The sequence below is a fragment of the Galeopterus variegatus genome, unplaced genomic scaffold (genome assembly GCF_000696425.1).
Source record: "Galeopterus variegatus unplaced genomic scaffold, G_variegatus-3.0.2 Scaffold5467, whole genome shotgun sequence".
NCBI lineage: Eukaryota > Metazoa > Chordata > Mammalia > Dermoptera > Cynocephalidae > Galeopterus > Galeopterus variegatus.
In genome coordinates this window covers 65,375-83,535 of record NW_007731578.1, presented here as the reverse complement: position 1 = coordinate 83,535, position 18,161 = coordinate 65,375, and the positions used below count along the sequence as shown (strand labels likewise).

General features: G+C 51.0%; 1 protein-coding gene across 2 annotated transcripts; it reads right to left on the bottom strand.

Moving 5' to 3' along the window:
- Positions 1–395: 395 nt before the first annotated feature.
- SERPINE1 (serpin peptidase inhibitor, clade E (nexin, plasminogen activator inhibitor type 1), member 1) lies at positions 396–8,532 on the bottom strand. Of its 2 annotated transcripts, none has more exons than XM_008589476.1 (9): positions 8,440–8,532; positions 7,333–7,468; positions 6,509–6,742; positions 5,580–5,774; positions 4,726–4,924; positions 3,323–3,423; positions 3,118–3,204; positions 2,433–2,516; positions 396–2,113 (listed from the first exon to the last, which is right to left on the bottom strand). In XM_008589476.1, exons 2-9 carry the CDS (start codon positions 7,400–7,402, stop codon positions 2,076–2,078), a joined length of 1,008 nt encoding a protein of 335 aa, XP_008587698.1. In that variant the 5' UTR covers positions 7,403–7,468; positions 8,440–8,532; the 3' UTR covers positions 396–2,075. The 2 variants fall into 2 exon arrangements, with proteins under 2 accessions (XP_008587698.1, XP_008587697.1); XM_008589475.1 differs by having other exon boundaries at positions 7,333–7,604; positions 8,379–8,505.
- Positions 8,533–18,161: the final 9,629 nt, after the last annotated feature.

Below are 18,161 nucleotides of genomic sequence, written 5' to 3'. Positions count from 1 at the left end.
GATCTGGGCTTGGAGAAATGGGGGTGGGGTTAGGTGGTTGGGGGACATTAGGTGGTGGAAGGCAATGGCATGAACAGAGTTGAGAGCCCAGAGGGACAGTGGCCGTGAGCAGGCACGTTAGGGTGGGTGCAAGGTGTTTGGGGGAACCCTCTTTCCTTTTTGAGGATGATGTGCAGGGGGAGAATCAAGCCCCCCCCAACATGTCCTTGGGGCTTTGTTGCAGGGTCCTGATGACTGGTCTCATGGACTCCCCCATGGCAGGTCAACATGCCTGTGCCTGTAGGTGTATGTTTCACAAAGATCTCTTTGACCTGAGAGGTCTACAAGCCAACAGGATTTTGATTTCTTGTACTGCGTGAAATGTAGAAAGTAAAGGCAGAGACTGTTTTGGCATATTCTTTGTATTTATTTATTTTATTATTTTTTGAAACATTTTTACTTGTGTATATATCAAAAGTGAAAAGACATATAACTCAACACCATCTCAAGAATATTTGAGACCCCACGTTTGGGAACCCCAAGTAGGTGCTGTGTTTGGCTGTCATCATCCAATGCATCATGGAAAAAGAAAAAAAAAAATCAAAGAATGAGGATTTTTCAGTGAAGAGCGTGGTAGAATGACTAGACTTCTTTTAGATTACATTCATTTCACATCTATGTGCAATTCTTCAATAAATCAGTCTTTACGCCATACCCCCTAGCTAGTAGGTTTTCAAAAAGATTATCTAACTAAGGTAGTTGAGTCCAAGCTCGCTGTCTCTTTCATTGTGCCCCCGCCCTCACATGTCCACTGCTCATACACAGCAGCCGGAAATGACACATTGAAGTGAGTCACTGATGCAGCTGTGAGTCACCCTGTAATTGGGGAAAGTTCTGTCCTGGTAGGTCATGTAGCCCCTTGCATTTCTGCTCCTAAATATACTGGAAAAATTTGAAACCACTTTGTCCTCGCTCAAGTCTCTCTCCCCCACCCCATCCTTTGATTCCTAAAGTGGGCTGCAGTTGGATCATCTTGGCAGGGGCCCTAATCCATCCAGTAGAAAGGCAAGAAAACCAGAGGAGCAGGGGGTTCAGGCAGCCACCAGGTGGCAGTGCGGGCCCCATCATGCTTGGCACCCAGAGGGATGTGATGGTCAACTGGTCAGACTCCTGAGATGCAATGACGCAGACCACAGAGAAACATTGTGAGAAAGCTTAAATAATTCTTTTTCCTTAATAGTCCTTTTTCTCTCTAACAAGCATACAGGGGCAACGATGCGATAAATATTCAAGGACACCTCTGGCTCCTACCCTCTCCACCAGGAGATTGGCGGCAGAGCCAGGCACACATCTGACCTTTCTTCCTCTATTCCTGAAAAACAAAGTTTGTGGAAGCAAAAACCTGCTTCTGTGAGTAAACAAGTCACCTACACTCCAAAATAGTATATGCACACTGTTTCTGGGGAGGGAAATGCCCAGGCTTGGGGGGAGAAGGGAGTCTCAGCACTGGGTGGGCATTTGATCTGCCAGTCCGCAGCACCTCTGAGCCAGGGAAGGATGGTCAGTGCTGGGATGCACCTCGAGATGAAAGGGTGTTTCTTCCACTGGCCTTCTTTGGCCTGTTGCCAGCCTCCTCAGCAGTGGCAGACAGTGCAAGAGTGACGGCAACGTGACCAGAACATAAATTGTTTCTACCAAGTATACAAACACTCCTGTAAGTCTGTGGTTCCATGCTGCTAGGGCATCAGTGTCAACCAGGTCTGAAGATCTGAATGGGCAGAGACATGGGCTGAAGCAGCTGTGCAAATGATCCTGCAAGTTTTACAGTCTGGGTTGGAGACCTCCTGGGAGTTGTGCATCAGAGTTCTCTCCCAAGGGCTCTGACTAGGGAGTCTGGAGCCAAGGTCCTCTCTCCCACTCTTGGGAGAGGCTGAGGTCTAGGTGGCAGATTTGAAAAATTTACCATTTTTCAGAAAAAGGCAAATGTTTTCTCTTTCTCCAGAAAGAGTCATTAAAGCAAAAGTGCACTTCATCAGAGCTTCTTCTTTTTAATGCATCTCCAGTTTTGTCCCAGAAGAGGGCTTCTCTGCCCATGGTCAGGGTTCCATCACTTGGCCCATGAAAAGGACTGTTCCTGAGGATGGAAGAATCATGTGAGTTGAGAATTGGAAGGAAAGTTACAGCTCAATATGTCTGGATGAACTGAGATCCGAGATGAGTGAGCTATCTGGAGTCATAGCTGCTTAAGTGACTAAGCTAGGACTGGGGTCCTGGCACCACACTGTCTACAGCAGATGACCACCTTCTCTGAGGAGAGGAAGCCGAGCAGAGTTATGGATTCTTTGCCTAAAGTCCTCTTGGGGCTTGAGGGTTGTCTACACCTGTGTAGACTGTGCCCGAGACAAGGAGAATGGGTGGGAGGACAATGGGACATTGTGGGCTTCCGGGCTCACCTGTGGGGTTGTGCCGAACCACAAAGAGGAAGGGTCTGTCCATGATGATCTCCTCAGGGGCCATTCGGGCTGAGACTAGGATGGCTGGAAGAGAAGGGACAATGTCTCAGAACGGAGGGACATGAGCAGTGGTGTCTGCACCGATCACAAGTGATCCGTTGACAGCAGCCTTCTATCTGATGGCAACATTGGAAAGTGCTTTTTAGGAGACGTTTGTTCTCCTGAACATGAACCTTAAAAGTTTAGGGGCATCCTCTAAGACCTGGTTTCCTGCAGGAGTTTGGAAGAGATCTATCAGCTATGCACTCACAAACACACTTATCTCAACCCTTTTGGGGCTTATTGATAATCAAGTTCCTTAAGCTTACTACCCACTATGGGAAACAACTCGGGTCTTCCTTTGGGAGGCCTTTTCACATTCAGGACCTCAGGAGCCACCAGGTGAGGGAATGGAGTCGCAGGGAAAGCAGGCCCATTTTATGGGGCTGAGAAACAGGGGTAAAGGAAGATGGTGGGGCTTTTGTTCTCTGCACAGGAAGAGCTGTTCTGAGAAGCCATCAGGGCAGCGGGGTCCATTCCAGGTTTGGGGACTAGTTATCCTGAAGGGTGATGGAGGCGCCAGGCAGAGGCCCCTCCTGGAAGCCTGGGGCTGAGGCTTGCGGTGCCTCCCCTGCACCAGACTCACCTGTGGAGGAGGAGGCCACTGTACCGCTCTCGTTCACCTCAATCTTTACTTTTTGCAGTGCCTGCGACACATAGAGAAGCTCTTGGTCTGAAACAGAGGTGGACACAAGGGTAGGTCAGCCGACACTCTCAGGGAAAGACTCCTTTGTCCTCTTAGGGGCCCCACTGTCCACCGGGATAAGAAAACAAGAGGGAAAATCTCTCACCTGAAAGACTCGAGAAGTCTGCCTGGTCTGGCCTAAACATGTCAGTCATCCCCAAGTTCTCCAGGGGCCTCCTGAGGTCAGCTTCACTCTCCAGGGAGAACCTGCAGACAGCAGCAGGAGACAGTTCAAGCTTGGCCCCTGTCACTGCCTCTCCCAGCCCCCTTCCAGGTGTCCCCCCTGGACAGCAGGGATGACCGACAGGATAGGAACTGATGTGAAAGTTGAAGAGGGAAGCCTGTTTTTTCAAATCTGTTTGCAAAGTCTCTCTCCTTACTGGAAGTTTCTAATATTAATAAACATTCTCCTGCAATCTCCTCACCTCCTCAAACCTATGACGAATTACTTTCTTCAAATAAGACAGTAGTTTCATCCTAATTTTGTTCAGTCTGGCTGGGAGGCAAAGGGTGAATTCTTTTGCAAGGATGTTGGAACAAAAATCTGGTCTGTAGAGTGTTTCTGAGAGCTAACCCTGACAAGGACTCAAGCAGCAAGACTTTATGGCACTCTCTGCTTCCCACCAGGGTACGACTAACTACTTTGATTTTTATGTGAGAGAGAGAGGAAAAAAACTAGCTAACCAACTAAATTCTCCCCTTCCTCCAAGCCTGGTATTATGGCATCTGGAAATTTGGGGTAAGCATGGTGGGAGGCTTCCCTGTAATTCAACAATTACCCAGCCTCAGCCTTCTCCACCCCCTTTGCTTCTGCAGAAGGATCTTAAAATTCTGCTTTGTTGGAATCCCAGCTAGAAGCTGTAGTTCGAGCTGCTCCATGTGTGAAAGTGATTTCTTTTGTTCTATTGTTCAGATGTTGACTTGAGGAGTTAGAGGTGGGAGTGCAGGGCATTCGTAAATGGGCATAGACAGATTATGCCCTCCCCCCATCATTTCTATGTCTCTCCTTCTGGCTGTTTTTTACTGGGTTTTCTGGAGGTGGTCAATGTGGGAGCATAGTCTAGAAAAGCTCTCTCCTGCCCTCCTGAAAAACAAAGTTTGTGGAAGCAAAAACCTGCTTCTGTGAGTAAACAAGTCACCTACACTCCAAAATAGTATATGCACACTGTTTCTGGGGAGGGAAATGCCCAGGCTTGGGGGGAGAAGGGAGTCTCAGCACTGGGTGGGCATTTGATCTGCCAGTCCGCAGCACCTCTGAGCCAGGGAAGGATGGTCAGTGCTGGGATGCACCTCGAGATGAAGGGGGGGGGGGGAGGATGCGAGGAACCTTAATCAAACCCAGGCCAGAGTGTTTCCCATCAGCCTCCCACACACATCTCTGCCCTGCAAGCATCTGGATCTGGGAAACTCAACAGGGAGGTGGTGATTTCAGGGAGCCAGGAGAGAAGGGAGGGGGGAGACAGGGGGATCAGGGCATTGCAAGTGTGGCAAGAGCAAGGGGTGGCTTACTTGGGCAGAACCAGGAGGCGGGGCAGTCTGGTCATATTGCCTTTCCACTGGCTGATGAGCTGGGCATCCAGGACACTGGTGAGGGCAGAGAGTGGCACCTCTTTCTCATAGGGGGCAGCGATGAACATGCTGAGGGTGTCCCCGTGGTAGGGCAGTTCCAGGATGTCGTAGTAATGGCCATCAGGGGTGGTAAACTCAGCTATGAAGATACCAAGATGGCACGTTGGAAATGGCTCCTGCTCTTGTTCATTCTAACTCGCTGAACTGGGTTTTCAGCTAGTTCTCCTGTCCTCTCCACTCTCTGGAAACCGAGTTCTCCATCCTGGCTTTCGAGATTCCTCTGCCCACTATTCAGTATTTTAGTTTCCATTTCCCTTACCTTCTGCCAATTCAGTGTCTTCTAGTTTCTCCGTGTCCTTTTGGCCTTCTTTACCTTCATCCCTCTCTCCCCTACACCCAGCAACTAATTCATTCCAGTCCTCATCTCCTTAATCTCAACCTCCACATAGTCTGTCCCCAGCAGGACATGTTGGCCCCAGATAATCACACTAGAAACACACAAAGATGAGAGACAGGAGTCAAGTGGTCAGAGGTGGGCCTGAGGGGATTTCTGGATATCAGCTTTATCTTGCATGAGACCAAGCTCCTTTTTTCTGCTCCCATTATCTTGGTGGCTCACATTTGGGAAGTCTTTGTCAAAGCTGAGGTGTATTCTAGGGCTTCTCCTCCCATAGAAAGGAACATTCCCTGTGGTCTTTCTCCCTCAGAGGGCGATGTTTTGGATGTCGCTCAGGAGACCCCAGGGACGAGAGGCAGTAGTTGTGGGATGTGGGGAAGGGAGGTGTTGTACTTACCGTAGTTGAACTTGTTGGTCTGACTCATCATGGGCACAGAGACGGTGCTGCCATCGCACTTGTGGAAGAGGCGGCGGTGGGTTCCTGAGTCTGGGAAGGGCATCTTCCACTGGCCATTGAAGTAGAAGGCATTCACCAGCACCAGGCGCGTCAGCTGGTCCACGGCCCCTTCCCCAAGTAAGTCACTGATCATACCTATGGGAAAGCCAGGTGGTCAGAAGGTTAGATATTTTTTAATCCTCTTAGATGGTTCTCTTCAGCTCCCAGTCCTCAAATGGATTTATGTTGAAGGGATCCAGTCAGAGGGCAGACAGGTCTTGAATCAATCTAGCTATTTTCAACCTGTTCTCACTTCCCAACTATCTCAGAAAGTCTTGCAGCTCACCACACTTTCTTGATCCTGGGAGCCTGTCCAGGATCAGAGCTGGGAACTTAAATCTTCCTTTACTTCACACTTTACTTAGCCTCCTAACCTGCAGTCTTGAAGGCTTGTGTGTGTTCCTTGTCATGGTTATTTCTTTTTTTTTTTTTTTTATAAAGATGACCGGTAAGGGGATCTTAACCCTTGACTTGGGGTTGTCAGCACCACGCTCAGCCAGTGAGCTGACTGGCCATCCCTATGTGGGATCCGAACCCGGGGCCTTGGTGTTATCAGCACCACACTCTCCCGAGTGAGCCATGGGCCGGCCCTTGTCATGGTTATTTCTGTTCTTATTAAATCTCATAACACTTTTTAGGGGTGCCCTTAGAGTGGATTCATGAGAAAGCCTAACTACAAAAAATATTAGCTGTTATGCTTTGGTTCTTAAAGCACTTGGTCATCTGTCCACAGAGGAGAGAATGCTGAAGGGGGGGGGGGGGATGTGATACAGGGATTTGTTTCCAGACTCCCTTTCTCCACAGGCCCTTGGGACTCCCTGCCTGCTCACCTTTTGTGTGTCTCTTCACCCAGTCATTGATGATGAATCTGGCTCTTTCCACCTCTGAAAAGTCCACTTGCTTGACAGTGCTTCGGAACAGGCTGAAGAAGTGGGGCATGAAGCCCTGGACCAGCTTCAGATCCCGCTGGACAAAGATGGCATCAGTGGTGCTGATCTCATCCTTGTTGCATGGTCCCACAAGCTCCTTGTACAGGTGACGGAGGGCGGGGGCCATGCCCTTCTCTGTGTGAGGCAAGGAAGAAAGGACACATTAGGCCTGGATGGATGCAGGTCTTTTGCTCCCTGAGGGGTCTCTGGAGGGAGATTTCCTTCCAAACCTTAATCTCTTTTCTGCATCTCCTTCCTTTCCTCAAAAGTCTCAAGTCCTAACTCTTTCTTTGGATTGGAATATTTTTCTCTGTTTTTAAGTTACAACTCTAAATTTTTTCTTTTACTAATGGTTATGCTAAGCATTTCATATGCTTAATTCTGTTTAATCTTTACAGCAGCCCTATGTGGAAGGGATTTTTATTATCTGCATCTTATAGATGAGGAAACTGAGCTTTAGAGGAGTTCGGGTCACACAGTTAATAAATAAGCAGCAAGGCAAGGCTGTCCTAGGCCAAATCCACTGTCCTGGACAACCTTGGCAGGTCAAGGGCCAAGTGATGCAGGGTGATGTGAGAAGAAGATGGAGTGGTCTCAGTAGCACAGCTGCACATGAGTTGGCTTGGCTAAGCTGGAGCCAGCCTTTCCTCAGCTTCTGGCTGGTTCGACCCCTCTTCTGTGAAGACGGCATGACTGCCTACCTCCCCTTCTGCCCCATGTCTCACCATCAATCTTAAATCCCATGGCCGCTTGGATCTGCTGCCGGGTTCCTCCTCCTGTTGTCAGCTGCAGCATGGCCAGCACCGAGGCCACCCCATAGGGAGAGAAAACCACATTGCGGTCCTTGGAGGCCTGTGCCACCTGCTGAAACACCTTCACTCCAAAGTCTGTGGCCAGTTGGGCCATCTGGGACTCTTGAGGGTGCAAGGTGGACCTTTCACCAAAGACCAGGGCCAGGCCCAGGGCTAAGCAGGCAAAAGCTGGAGACATCTGCATCCTAGAGCAAACAGAAAAAGATGTGATGGTGGAAGAGTTCCAGAAGACTGGCGAGTGGGAGGGGAGGTAGCACCCCAGCCAGGGACCAAGCTCTCCTTGTTAGGTGAACACAAGGGCAAGATTCATTGAGAGACCATGATACATTTGGATTCTGAGTCTTCCAACTCCTTCTCAGACCAATTCAGACCAATTCCTATTACTAATCAGCTTCGGGGAGTTTTAAGCCCATTTTCCTCTGTGGGAATCTTGGAAACTGCTCCAGTGTCACCCCTTCCTCTCCAGGAGGCTGAGAGGCTGAATTATAATGGCATCTTTGATTTGCAATGATGCTTTTTAATTCTCTTATAAGGCTTTTTTTTTTTTTTTTTTTTTTGGCAGCTAGCTGGCACAGGAATCGAACCCTGAACCTTGGTATCATCAGCACCATGCTCTAGCCAACTAAGCTAACTGGCCAGCCCCTCTCTAATGAGGCTTTTACAACTATTGTTACATTCAAGTTAGCAGGTGTGAAAAATCCCTTTCCTGAGGTAGGAAAAGAGGGGGGATGTCTTCATTGAGAAAGACAGAGTGGAGGTCCTTGTTTCTGGGCAATGGGGCCTGACCACCCACCCAGCTCCCCTGTGGTTATGGCCAGGGCAGGGTCGGCTCGAGGCTGCAGGTCTCCAGGGAAAGAAAACAGAGGAAAAGTGGGGGTGGTGGATGAAGGAGATTCTAGAAGGGAGTTCTCCGCCTTAAGCTGGATGTAAGAGATGGTGGGAGTTTGCTTTCCTCCTACCTGCAGTTCTCCAAGGTGCTTTGTGATTGGCGGTTCGTCCTGCTGCTGCTGCTGCAATTGCTGGCCTGCTGGGTTGTGGCGATTCGGCTGCTGGAGGTGGGTGTGTGGCTCTCTCTTGAGAGTGCTCTTGGCCCCGCAGCCAGACTCAGCTGTGCTCCTCCTTGGGCTGCTGCCTCCTTTTATACCAGATGTGGGCAGGAAATAGACTAACTCATGTTCCAGCCCCACCCACCTTCTGGTTCTGGAAGTCTGTCTGAACAGCCGGGCCCCCTCGGCACCTCCCTCTCCAGGACCTGCTGAGGCACGTGTGTGTGTGCGCGTGCTGCTCTGAGTGTGTACGTGTGTAAGAGGGCTCAGGAACAATTGAGCAAGCCCTGATTGCCTTGACCCAAGGTCCTCCATTTGCCGCCCTCTGCCTGTGTCCCACTCTCTTTGGATGTTCTGCCACCTTGACCCCTGGCAGTGCCAGATGGCCCAAAATGTCCAGTATTCAGATTACCTCCCCTAGTGCTCAGCGTGGGGAAAATCAGCTCACATTTTCCCCTTTTCCTTTGGAGAAACGGGTAACTGTGGAGTTATCAAAGAAGCTAACAATCCTACAAACTTTTCTCTGTCAGTGCTGTTTGCCCCATGCCCTGGCCGACCTCCTGGAAAGAACACCCTCCCTTCTCTTGGCCTCAGCCCAGCAGCCAGAGGGCATGTAGTGTGCTGTGTGATTGTCTGGGTTTTGTCTGTCTAGGACTGGAGGACTCCCAGTCTTTCCCTCATCCCCGCCATGTGCCCGCCCGGCTGCCAGCCTCTGATGATGTGTGGCTGACTCCCCTCACGTGTCCAGACTCTCTCGGTGCCTCTTTCTGTGTCAACAGCCCTGTCTGGCTGGGGTTTGAGGTGTGCTGGTTGGGGTGGTGGTGGCTGAAAGGAACCAGAGGTTACCAGGGTAGAAGCTTGGCAAGGAATTAGGAGTCCGAGGCGTGAGTTTGGTTTCTTTGAGTTAGTTGCCTGCTGAGACTGGGGAGAGCGTCTGCCTTATCCTTTTCCTCCAGGCATGGACACTGGAGGGCTGGAGCAGCAGGAGGAGGGATAGAAGTGGAGTGTCAATTCATGGTGGGTTTGTGGGTGGGATTTTAGGGCATTGGGGTTAGGGGAGGAAGAATGACTGATAAATTCTACAGGGGGTGGAAATTGGCTAACAGTTGAGCATGTAGGACCAGACTAGTGCATTTGGGGAGTTGCCAGGGTCAGGCGCCCTTGGCCACGTGGCCTGGATGTTGTGGCTGGGGTAGTGCCAAAGGGGTCTTGCAGGGAGGTATGGTGCACTTGGGGTCCACATGCTGTCCTACTTTGTGTAGGTGGTGGGATTCAACTGGGAGTATCCATAGAGACAGCTGATAGCAGAGTCACAGGAAGTTTAGGTGGGTGGTAGTGCTGGGATATTTGTTTTGGGTTTTTTCAGTAAACAGATACCAAGGGCAACCACAGCTGAACAGCTTTCCCATATTTACTCTGCTTTTGTTTTCTCCGTTGCTCCTGGGAGTCAGGTGGAGGGGGATGGCAGGGGAAGAAATAGAAACCTCAGCTGGAAAGTTGGGATCACAGACTCATTAGAGAACTGTTCCTGTATAAATGCTTCTTGTTTATGTCTTTTTCCTTTTTTTCAGTTGTGGTTTGGAGTCCCCGAGAGGGTGGTTAGTGGTGAGGAAAAAGCATCTGCCCCTGACCTCTGGGATGGAGAAGACAGAGGCCAGGCCCAAAGCCATCTCCTCCGCTCAGAAATGCCCCCAGTGTCTTGACCTCCATCCGTCGGGACCCGAGGGGCAAAGGGATCTGGGAATCCGATTGCCAAGCCCGATGGATTTGGAAGAGCAGGGAGTCTAGAGGCAGCTAGAAGTGGCCTCCTCCAGGTGCCTCAATGCCCAGCCCCTCCAGCCTCCATCCCTTTCTCTGACTGTCCCTCCAGGAGTCATGGTCCCACACCTTGCCAGGCCTTAGCTATAAAAGCCTCTGCTGTTTTCTGTGGATGGCCTGGGCCTTGCTAGGGCATGACCAATTCTGTCCCTGCTTGTGGACCTGGTGGGTGATCTTGATGCCATTCCAGAAAAGACACTCCGTTTTCAGGCACAGGAGAGCCTGGGAGCAGCTGTGTGTCCTGACTAGGTGGCGGGGGTGCATTTTACCTTGGAAACAGGAACGGTTGACTTACTAAGGGGTATTTTCCCAATCTGGAGGGAACTTGTAGGCATATGGTGGGCATGTATCAGAAACTGAGGTGAGGTCTAGTTTCTAGACATGGAAGCTTCTGGCTTTTCCTTTGACTCTGACGAGCTAGGGCTGCCTGGATGATCTACAGCCCAGAATTGACCGTGGCCCCTGCCTCTCCTCTCCATGCACATGGCCTTGAGCCCTCCACCTTGTCTCCCCAGGAGATGAGGCTCAGCTGCCTGCTCCCCAGCAGACCTCCCCATGACACCCTTCTCAGAACCCAGCCTGACTCAAGGGATCGTCACTTTCCCTTTTCCCACAGAACCCCAAACAGCCTGGAACCCAGGGCTCTCTCTCAAGCTGGCTCTTTGGTAAGGGGTCAAACGGACAGAGAAAAGTCCCTGCTGTTGAAATAGCTGGATCTCTGATTTCCTGAGGGTCAGAGATAAGAGAGTGAGTTACAGGGCTGTGGATTTCTGGGGGAAGTTCCAGTCCTAGCCAACTGGGAAAGACATCTCCATCTGCCCCCTCAGCAGGTGGTTCGTGACTAGACCAGACTCATACTTTCCTGGTCTGCCTCGCACCCCCACCCCCACCCTCATGCCCTAGTCATGAGGCCTGGCTCAATTTGGGCCTCAGCGCAGGGTCTTCCCGCCACCCCTTCATCACTGCCCTCCTGCCCGTGCTCTGCCCTTCCTCTTTCCTCCTCCCTCGCTGCCCCAACACCAGCCACCCACTGGCTCTCTTTTTCACGGTTCTTTTCTCCCTCTGAGCCTCCCTCTTCCTGGTTTCTTCTGCCCGATCCTCCTGTCTCCCGGTTTCTCTCCCATTCCTCTCCTCCTGTCTCCTCTGCTCTGCCACGTGAGATCTCTCCCCACCTCACACTCTCTCTTTTCCACTCTCTGACTCAATCCCTCTTTCCCTCTCCTCCCATCTTCCAGAATCCCTTTTACAGTCAAATGCTCTGCTCCCACTGCCGAGCCCTTCCAGCCCTTCCGGTGGGGAAGAGCGGGCTGCCTCCCCTCGTTGTCAGTTACACAGGCTCCCTGGAATGTTGGACCCAGCCTCCTGATTCCTGGTGATTTCACTGGGAGAGCTGGGGGTGGCAGAAAGACAGGGCCCTACTCAGTCACAACACTATTTCTGGCCTGGTTGCTCTCCAAACAACACAACACCAAAAATAGCCTGTGTTTGGGCTGGGCACGCTCTGCCCCTCTCTAGGAGTGAGCTGAGATGCAGGCCCTGTGCCTCAGCCTTTTTCCTTTAAGATCATGGCCCAGGGATAGCCCGACATGGGGCAGCCTCAGCCTGTCTGGGGGGGCCCCTCCTCAGACTGGCTCCATGCCTGACTTCCCTCCTCTGCCTCCATCACCCCCTCGCCTTTCTGTCTCCTCCAGCCCCCGGCAAGCCAACAAGCCATTTCTCCTTCAGCACTCAGACTTGTGTCCCCCCAGTGAAGCCCCTGCTTGTCTGCGGTTGCTTTTTCCCTCCAATTGTATCATAGAGTTTCAGAGCAGGATGGGCTGTAGAATCATTAAGCCTGTTCTTTTAATTTACAGGTGAGGGCCCTTAGGTCCAGAGAGGTGAGCGATGTGCTCAAGGCCACACGGTGACCGCACCATAAATGAGAGACTAGTGCTCATTGGATCAGACAGAGCTGGCCTCTGGTCAGGGATCTAACTCCTGCGGTTCTTGCTGACTAGGGTCCTTAGGCAGAAATCAACCTTCTTGCACCTCAGTTTTCTTATTTGTAAAAGGCTAACAATGATTCACATCTTTCAGGGTTGTTGTGAGGGTTACATGAAATATTGTCTGTCCAATGTTGGGCACATTCTCGGCTCTCACTAAGTGGCAGCCTCTCTTGGTGGATGTCAGAGTCAGGACAGGAACCCAGACAGTCTGAGCTGTTAATTTCTTTTTTTTTTTTAATTTTATTTTATCAGTATACAATGTAGTTGATTTTCATAGCCCTTTACCGAATCCTCCCTCCCCCGCCATGTCCCCCCTCCCCCTTATAACTTCGTATAATGTATGCTATACGAAGTTATTACGCCCCTATCAATATCATATCTGTTCACTTGTCTTAACAAGTTCAAGGAATTGTGATTGTTGTGTCTTCTTTCTTGCCCCACCCTGTTTGTTTGTGTATTTATTTATTTTTAGCTCCCACAAATAAATGAGAACATATGGTATTTCTCTTTCTGTGCCTGACTTAATATAATTTTTTCTAAGCCCATCCATGTACCACCTCACTCCAGTTAGGATGGCTAATATCCAAAAGACTGAGAATGATAAATGCTGGAGAGGTTGTAGAGAAAAAGGAACCTTTCAACACTGTTGGTGGGACTGCAAAATGGTGCAGCCTTTATGGAAAATGGTTTGGAGGCTCCTCAAACAATTACAGATAGATCTGCCATATGACCCAGCTATCCCACTGCTGGGAATATACCCAGAGGAATGGAGATTATCATGTCAAAGGGATACCTGTACTCCAATGTTTATTGCAGCACTATTTACAATAGCCGAGACTTGGAACCAGCCCAAATGTCCATCATTAGATGAGTGGATACGGAGAATGTGGTATATCTACACAATGGAATACTGCTCTGCTATAAAAAAGAGTGAGCTGTTAATTTCAATACAATGAAGCTCCTTGAGGGAGGAATGTTCTAGGCCTTCTTTTTAATTCCCTCCATGGCATTCAGCAGAGCGCAGGCATTAAATGCCTCAGAGCAGATTGGCTGGTTACCTGAGAGAATTCACCCCAGTCACAACACGCCCCCACTGGCTAACTTTTCAGATTTTAGATCCCAGGTAGATATTTCTCCCTGGGCTGTAGGGTCATAGATGGGCCTGACTGACATTCCACATGCATCCTGATCCCTCAAGCACACCAGGGACGAGGGGGACTCATTTTACCAACAGGTGAAAATAAGGCTGAGCTCCCCCTCTTCCAGGCCAGGCCCTTCAACCCATTCTGCCACCACCTCTCCCACCTCTTGTTGATTCCCCTATAACATTTTAACCACTTTTGTACATTGGCACATTCCCTTGTCCTACAATCATGTCTGTACTTAAACTTACTGTAGCCACTGCATGTCTTATTTATCTCTATTTCCAGAAGCGTTTAGTGCCAGGCTTCTCATATTAAGCATGAATGACCCTTATTGCCCCCAGGCAAGAACGAGCCTCCTCGGGACCAGTATGGCCACCGAGGGGCAGTTGAATGGGCAGGGGTGGTGGAGTGTGAGGTTTCTGCGGTAGATGTGACCACAGGCTGCTGGTGTCAGCCAGGCGAGGCGGGGCAGGCCTCAGGGCACCTCCCGGCCACACTGACCAAATTCTACCCTCCTTCCACTTCTCTTGACCCACGTATCTGAATAGTCTAACTCTGATTCACTTTTATTCATCTTTACCAGAACTTGTTCCTCATTGTCTACATTCCTGAGCCCCCTTTATATCTTTCTCTGGAAACATCCTCTTTTATTTCACACTCGCTTTTGGGTGGATCTTGGCTTCCCCTAAATGGACAAATATTCACTGACAATCAGTGCTTGATGTGATACAGAGAAGTATAAACTTCTCCTTTCGCTGAAGGAATGTACACACTTACTGGGGCAGAAGATCAATGAGTGTTGGAAATAATGAGATAAAAACACAAAGCTGTCTGTAACTGAATTGTAAGACTTAGGCTATGAGGGTAGAGACGTCAGAACTGGTGTGGGCTTAATTGTGGAGTGGAGGGCTTCCTGGAGGAAGTGAGGCTGAGACTGGGTTATGGGGGAGAAGCAGGGAGGACCATATGGATGGGGTGGGTCAGGAGGCACAAAGCCCTGCAGGGAAGGACAGACAACACCCCCTCCTCTCTCCAATGTCTTCATCTTAGGGAGAAATGTCTCCCCAGTTCTGCCTTGCTTCCTGTGAGATTGACTGTTGTAGGTCTCTGCTCTTTCTGTATCCCCCTTCCCACCTCCTTGAAATTGATGTTCCTATTCTACTCTAGATCCTGACTCTGGACATGACCATTTTACTGATCTCCGACTGAGCTGGGCAGACACCCAGAGAGACGGTGACCCTGGGTCAGTGGGATACTCGTGGGTGGCAGAGGTCCCAGGGACAAAGAGCCTGGGTGATAAGCACAGATGGAATTTGCCACAGGGGCTCAGGGACAGCCCGAGTCACTGTCCATTCCTTTCTGCCCGGCTTCCTTGCCATATGGGAGCAGGCCTCTTGCATGTCTGAGTCACCCTCTAGCTGTCCTGATCATCATAATGCAGCCAGGCTGCTGGCTTTCCTAGAGCCCTTCCCACACCCCTCATGTAATTCTACAGCTGTAGGGGCTGGGAGAATGGCCATGGTGTGCAGAGGGAGAGGAGCAGGGACCTTTGCCTGGCCAGGGAGGCCATGGACGCATGGACGGCTGCTCCCCTCTTCCTCCAATGCAGCCCACTAGACCATGGATCAGCTTCTTAGGACCTTTTCTGGGGTGGGTTTTGTGGGACCTTCAGAGATGTCATTGTCTTCAGGAACTTACACTGTGTCGCTGTCCTGAGCAGCACCCTCAGTGCAGCTGGAGACCACATAGAAGGACTGCCTGACTCTGCCCACTCCCAGCTTCCTCATTCTGCCGTTTCCTGTGCCCTCTCCCTTCTCCGGAGCACTGAAATGCTCCCTGCCACTGCCCCCACCCCTCATGTCACTCTTTGGGTCCTGCTTTTGCCTTCGGTACCTCCATTACTGCCAGCTTCTCCTGACCTCAGGCAGCGCCAAGAGACCCCCCCACAACCAAGAGATGACCCTTCCCCTCCTACCGGGTATTCAGTCCAACCTGCTTACTGAGCCTGGTGTGTTTGCCCTGGACACAGGATTCTGTGATGGTCACCACTGGACCTCAGGCAGCGCCAAGAGACCCCCCCACAACCAAGAGATGACCCTTCCCCTCCTACCGGATATTCAGTCCAACCTGCTTACTGAGCCTGGTGTGTTTGCCCTGGACACAGGATTCTGTGATGGTCACCACTGTGGCCAGATAAGTCTTGGCTGCAATGATCTGGGTTGTCATGAACAGTCATTTGCCATCCTAGAGCCTCAGTCTCCTCATCCAGACGTCGTGGGGCTGAACAAGACAGTCGCTGTAGAAAGAGGCAGACGTGGCCCATGCATAAGCAGGAAATTCTGGGCAACTCCCTTTTCTCCCCTAGGCCTCAGTTTCCTTTTCTGCAAAGTGATGCCACTTCTGTAATAGTATTGTTAGGATTTCAAAAACGGTGTGAATAAAATGACCACCCATATCTATCCATAGAAAGTATCAGTAGGTTTCAGCTAACCTTAAAAATTGTATTCCTTTTTTTTTAATGTGTCTTCTCTTGAGTGCATTGCTTTCCAGAGGGTAGAGGCCAGGATTTCTGTGCTAGAAGGGAGGGGGTTAGCTAATCAGGTCTTTTGGTAAGGAAATCCCTGAAGCTCAGCAGGTGTGGCTGGACCAGGTCACTTGGAAGGCCACCAGGGGTTCTGACCTGTGTTTGGCACTGGCATTGAAGGACCAGGCTTCCTGTGGAGGAGGATGCCCAACCAGGGCATTATTACCATGTTAAGAACTTGGATCTAAACAGACCCTCTAGACTCGCAATTCCTGCTGTCCCCTGACCCCCAGGCCCCAAAACCCCACCTGAGAATTGTAACATGCTCTCCTCCCCAGTCCCCTTCCTGGGGGGCTCTGCTTTGTCCCTGCTGTGTCCCCCCCACCCCCCACCCCCTATCAGTGTCAGGAACTAACAGGACTATGTGAGTAAGGGCTGATGCAGGCAGGACGAGTAACTGTTATTCACATCTCAGTGCCGCCTTCCTGGGGGACTGGAGGAGAGGGCTGGGGCTGTTGGGGTGAGGGGAGCTGAGGTGGCAGATATGAGGCAGCTCAGACTCGACAAAGGGCTCTGGGGCCCCTTCTGCTCCGTGGCTGGAAGGGAAGACTGACATGGGGTGCTTCTAACACTCCAGGGATGAGACTTGGATCTTTCCTGGAACTGGCATGCAGGCTAGGGTCTAGGACAGGAGAGGGAAGTTCTGAGCTGCCCCCCACCCCCTCACCCCACATCCGCTCCTTCTCCCCTACCTTGCAAAGGCCCGCAGGAAATGCCATGGGCAGGGGAGTTGAAACAGGTGTTGGGCAGACCCACCCCCTGCTTCGTGATGACATTGGAGGTTGGCCTTGATCTTAGCCTGTCTGCCTGAGTTCATTGATTCATTGTTTTTTGGTAGAGTGTGTCCCCATCTGCATGTAACCTCCTCACATGTCCACCCTGGGCTTGCTCCGCAGGCTCGTGCTGCCCCACTGCAGAGGATAGGGCTCGCTGTCCACGGTGGACACACCACAGGCCCATGCAGAAGAGGCCTTGAGGCCTGACCAACAGGAACTTCGGCTTCCACTTTTTGCTTCAGCCCTTTGCTGTCCTCAGCCCCTGACCTCTCCATGAATGGTCGGTCTCCTGGCTGATTGCCAGCCCTGTCTGGACAGGAGGAAACCAGGATGTGAGGAACAGAACACTGACTCCTCAAGAGCAGAAATTCCACCGGAAAGAAAACAATGCTTAGGGGACAGAGTCACCCTCAAGGAGCAAGGGGGCAAGGAAAGGGCCAGGACCTTCCTGGCCCAAGCAGGGTAAACAACTCCATGCCTGGGGAAGCCCCACCATCTATTGTCTTCCAGATATGGATGCTGGAATTCCAAGCTGGAGCGCTGGGCGGGGCATCTGCTTAGGAATTGGAAGAAATGGTCCCCTGCACCCTTTTCTGGCCTTTTAAGGTAGGTGAGCTTGTGCAGGGAGGAATGGGATCCACTGCCAAGGTCAGGAGGATCACAGGGAGGTCAAGGGGGGAACTGAAGGAGTATCTGGCTAAGGAAGCCCAACTGTGGCCGAGGCTGGGATAGCTTCAGCCCCCAGTGGCCAGTTGGCTACAAGAAATCAGATGGAGCCTGCAGAAAGCTCCATTAGAGGTGAAGGAGGCCAGGCCATGGCTACTGTCTATGGTGCCAGAGGGGAAAGTTCCTTCCTCTTTCAGGGCCCAGACCTTGTTTGCCTTTAGAAAGCCAGGGTGACAGCACAGCAGGAATGAGGCCAGTCCCAAGGCTGGAGAAGAAGCCTACATCTGGAAGGAACAGAGGAAACACCCCCGAACAGGCTACAGTGCTCCTAGAATGCACATCACAGCCTCCCATGCTAGTAGGGCTGGAGGAAGGATTGCCCCCAAGCGCCTCCAGAAACTTGTGCCCAGCAAAGTCTGGATTTATGGTTGCCCTTGTTAATTTGTTTAGGCAGTTTCTGATCTGCAAATCCATTCATTTTTAAGGTCTGGGGGTCTGCTTGCCTTTTCTTTTGAGTGTTAGAAGTTCCCTTCCCCAACGCGCAACAGTAACAATGGCGAAGACAAGCGGAGGAGCTATTGTTTGCCAGGCCCTTTTCTTTTTTTTCTTTTTTTTTGTCTTTTGTCTTTTTTTCCGTGTCCGGCAATGGATCGCAACCCTCAGTGTTGCCCCCGTACCGGACCGGGGACCGGCAACGGGATCGCAAGCCTCGGTGTTGCTCC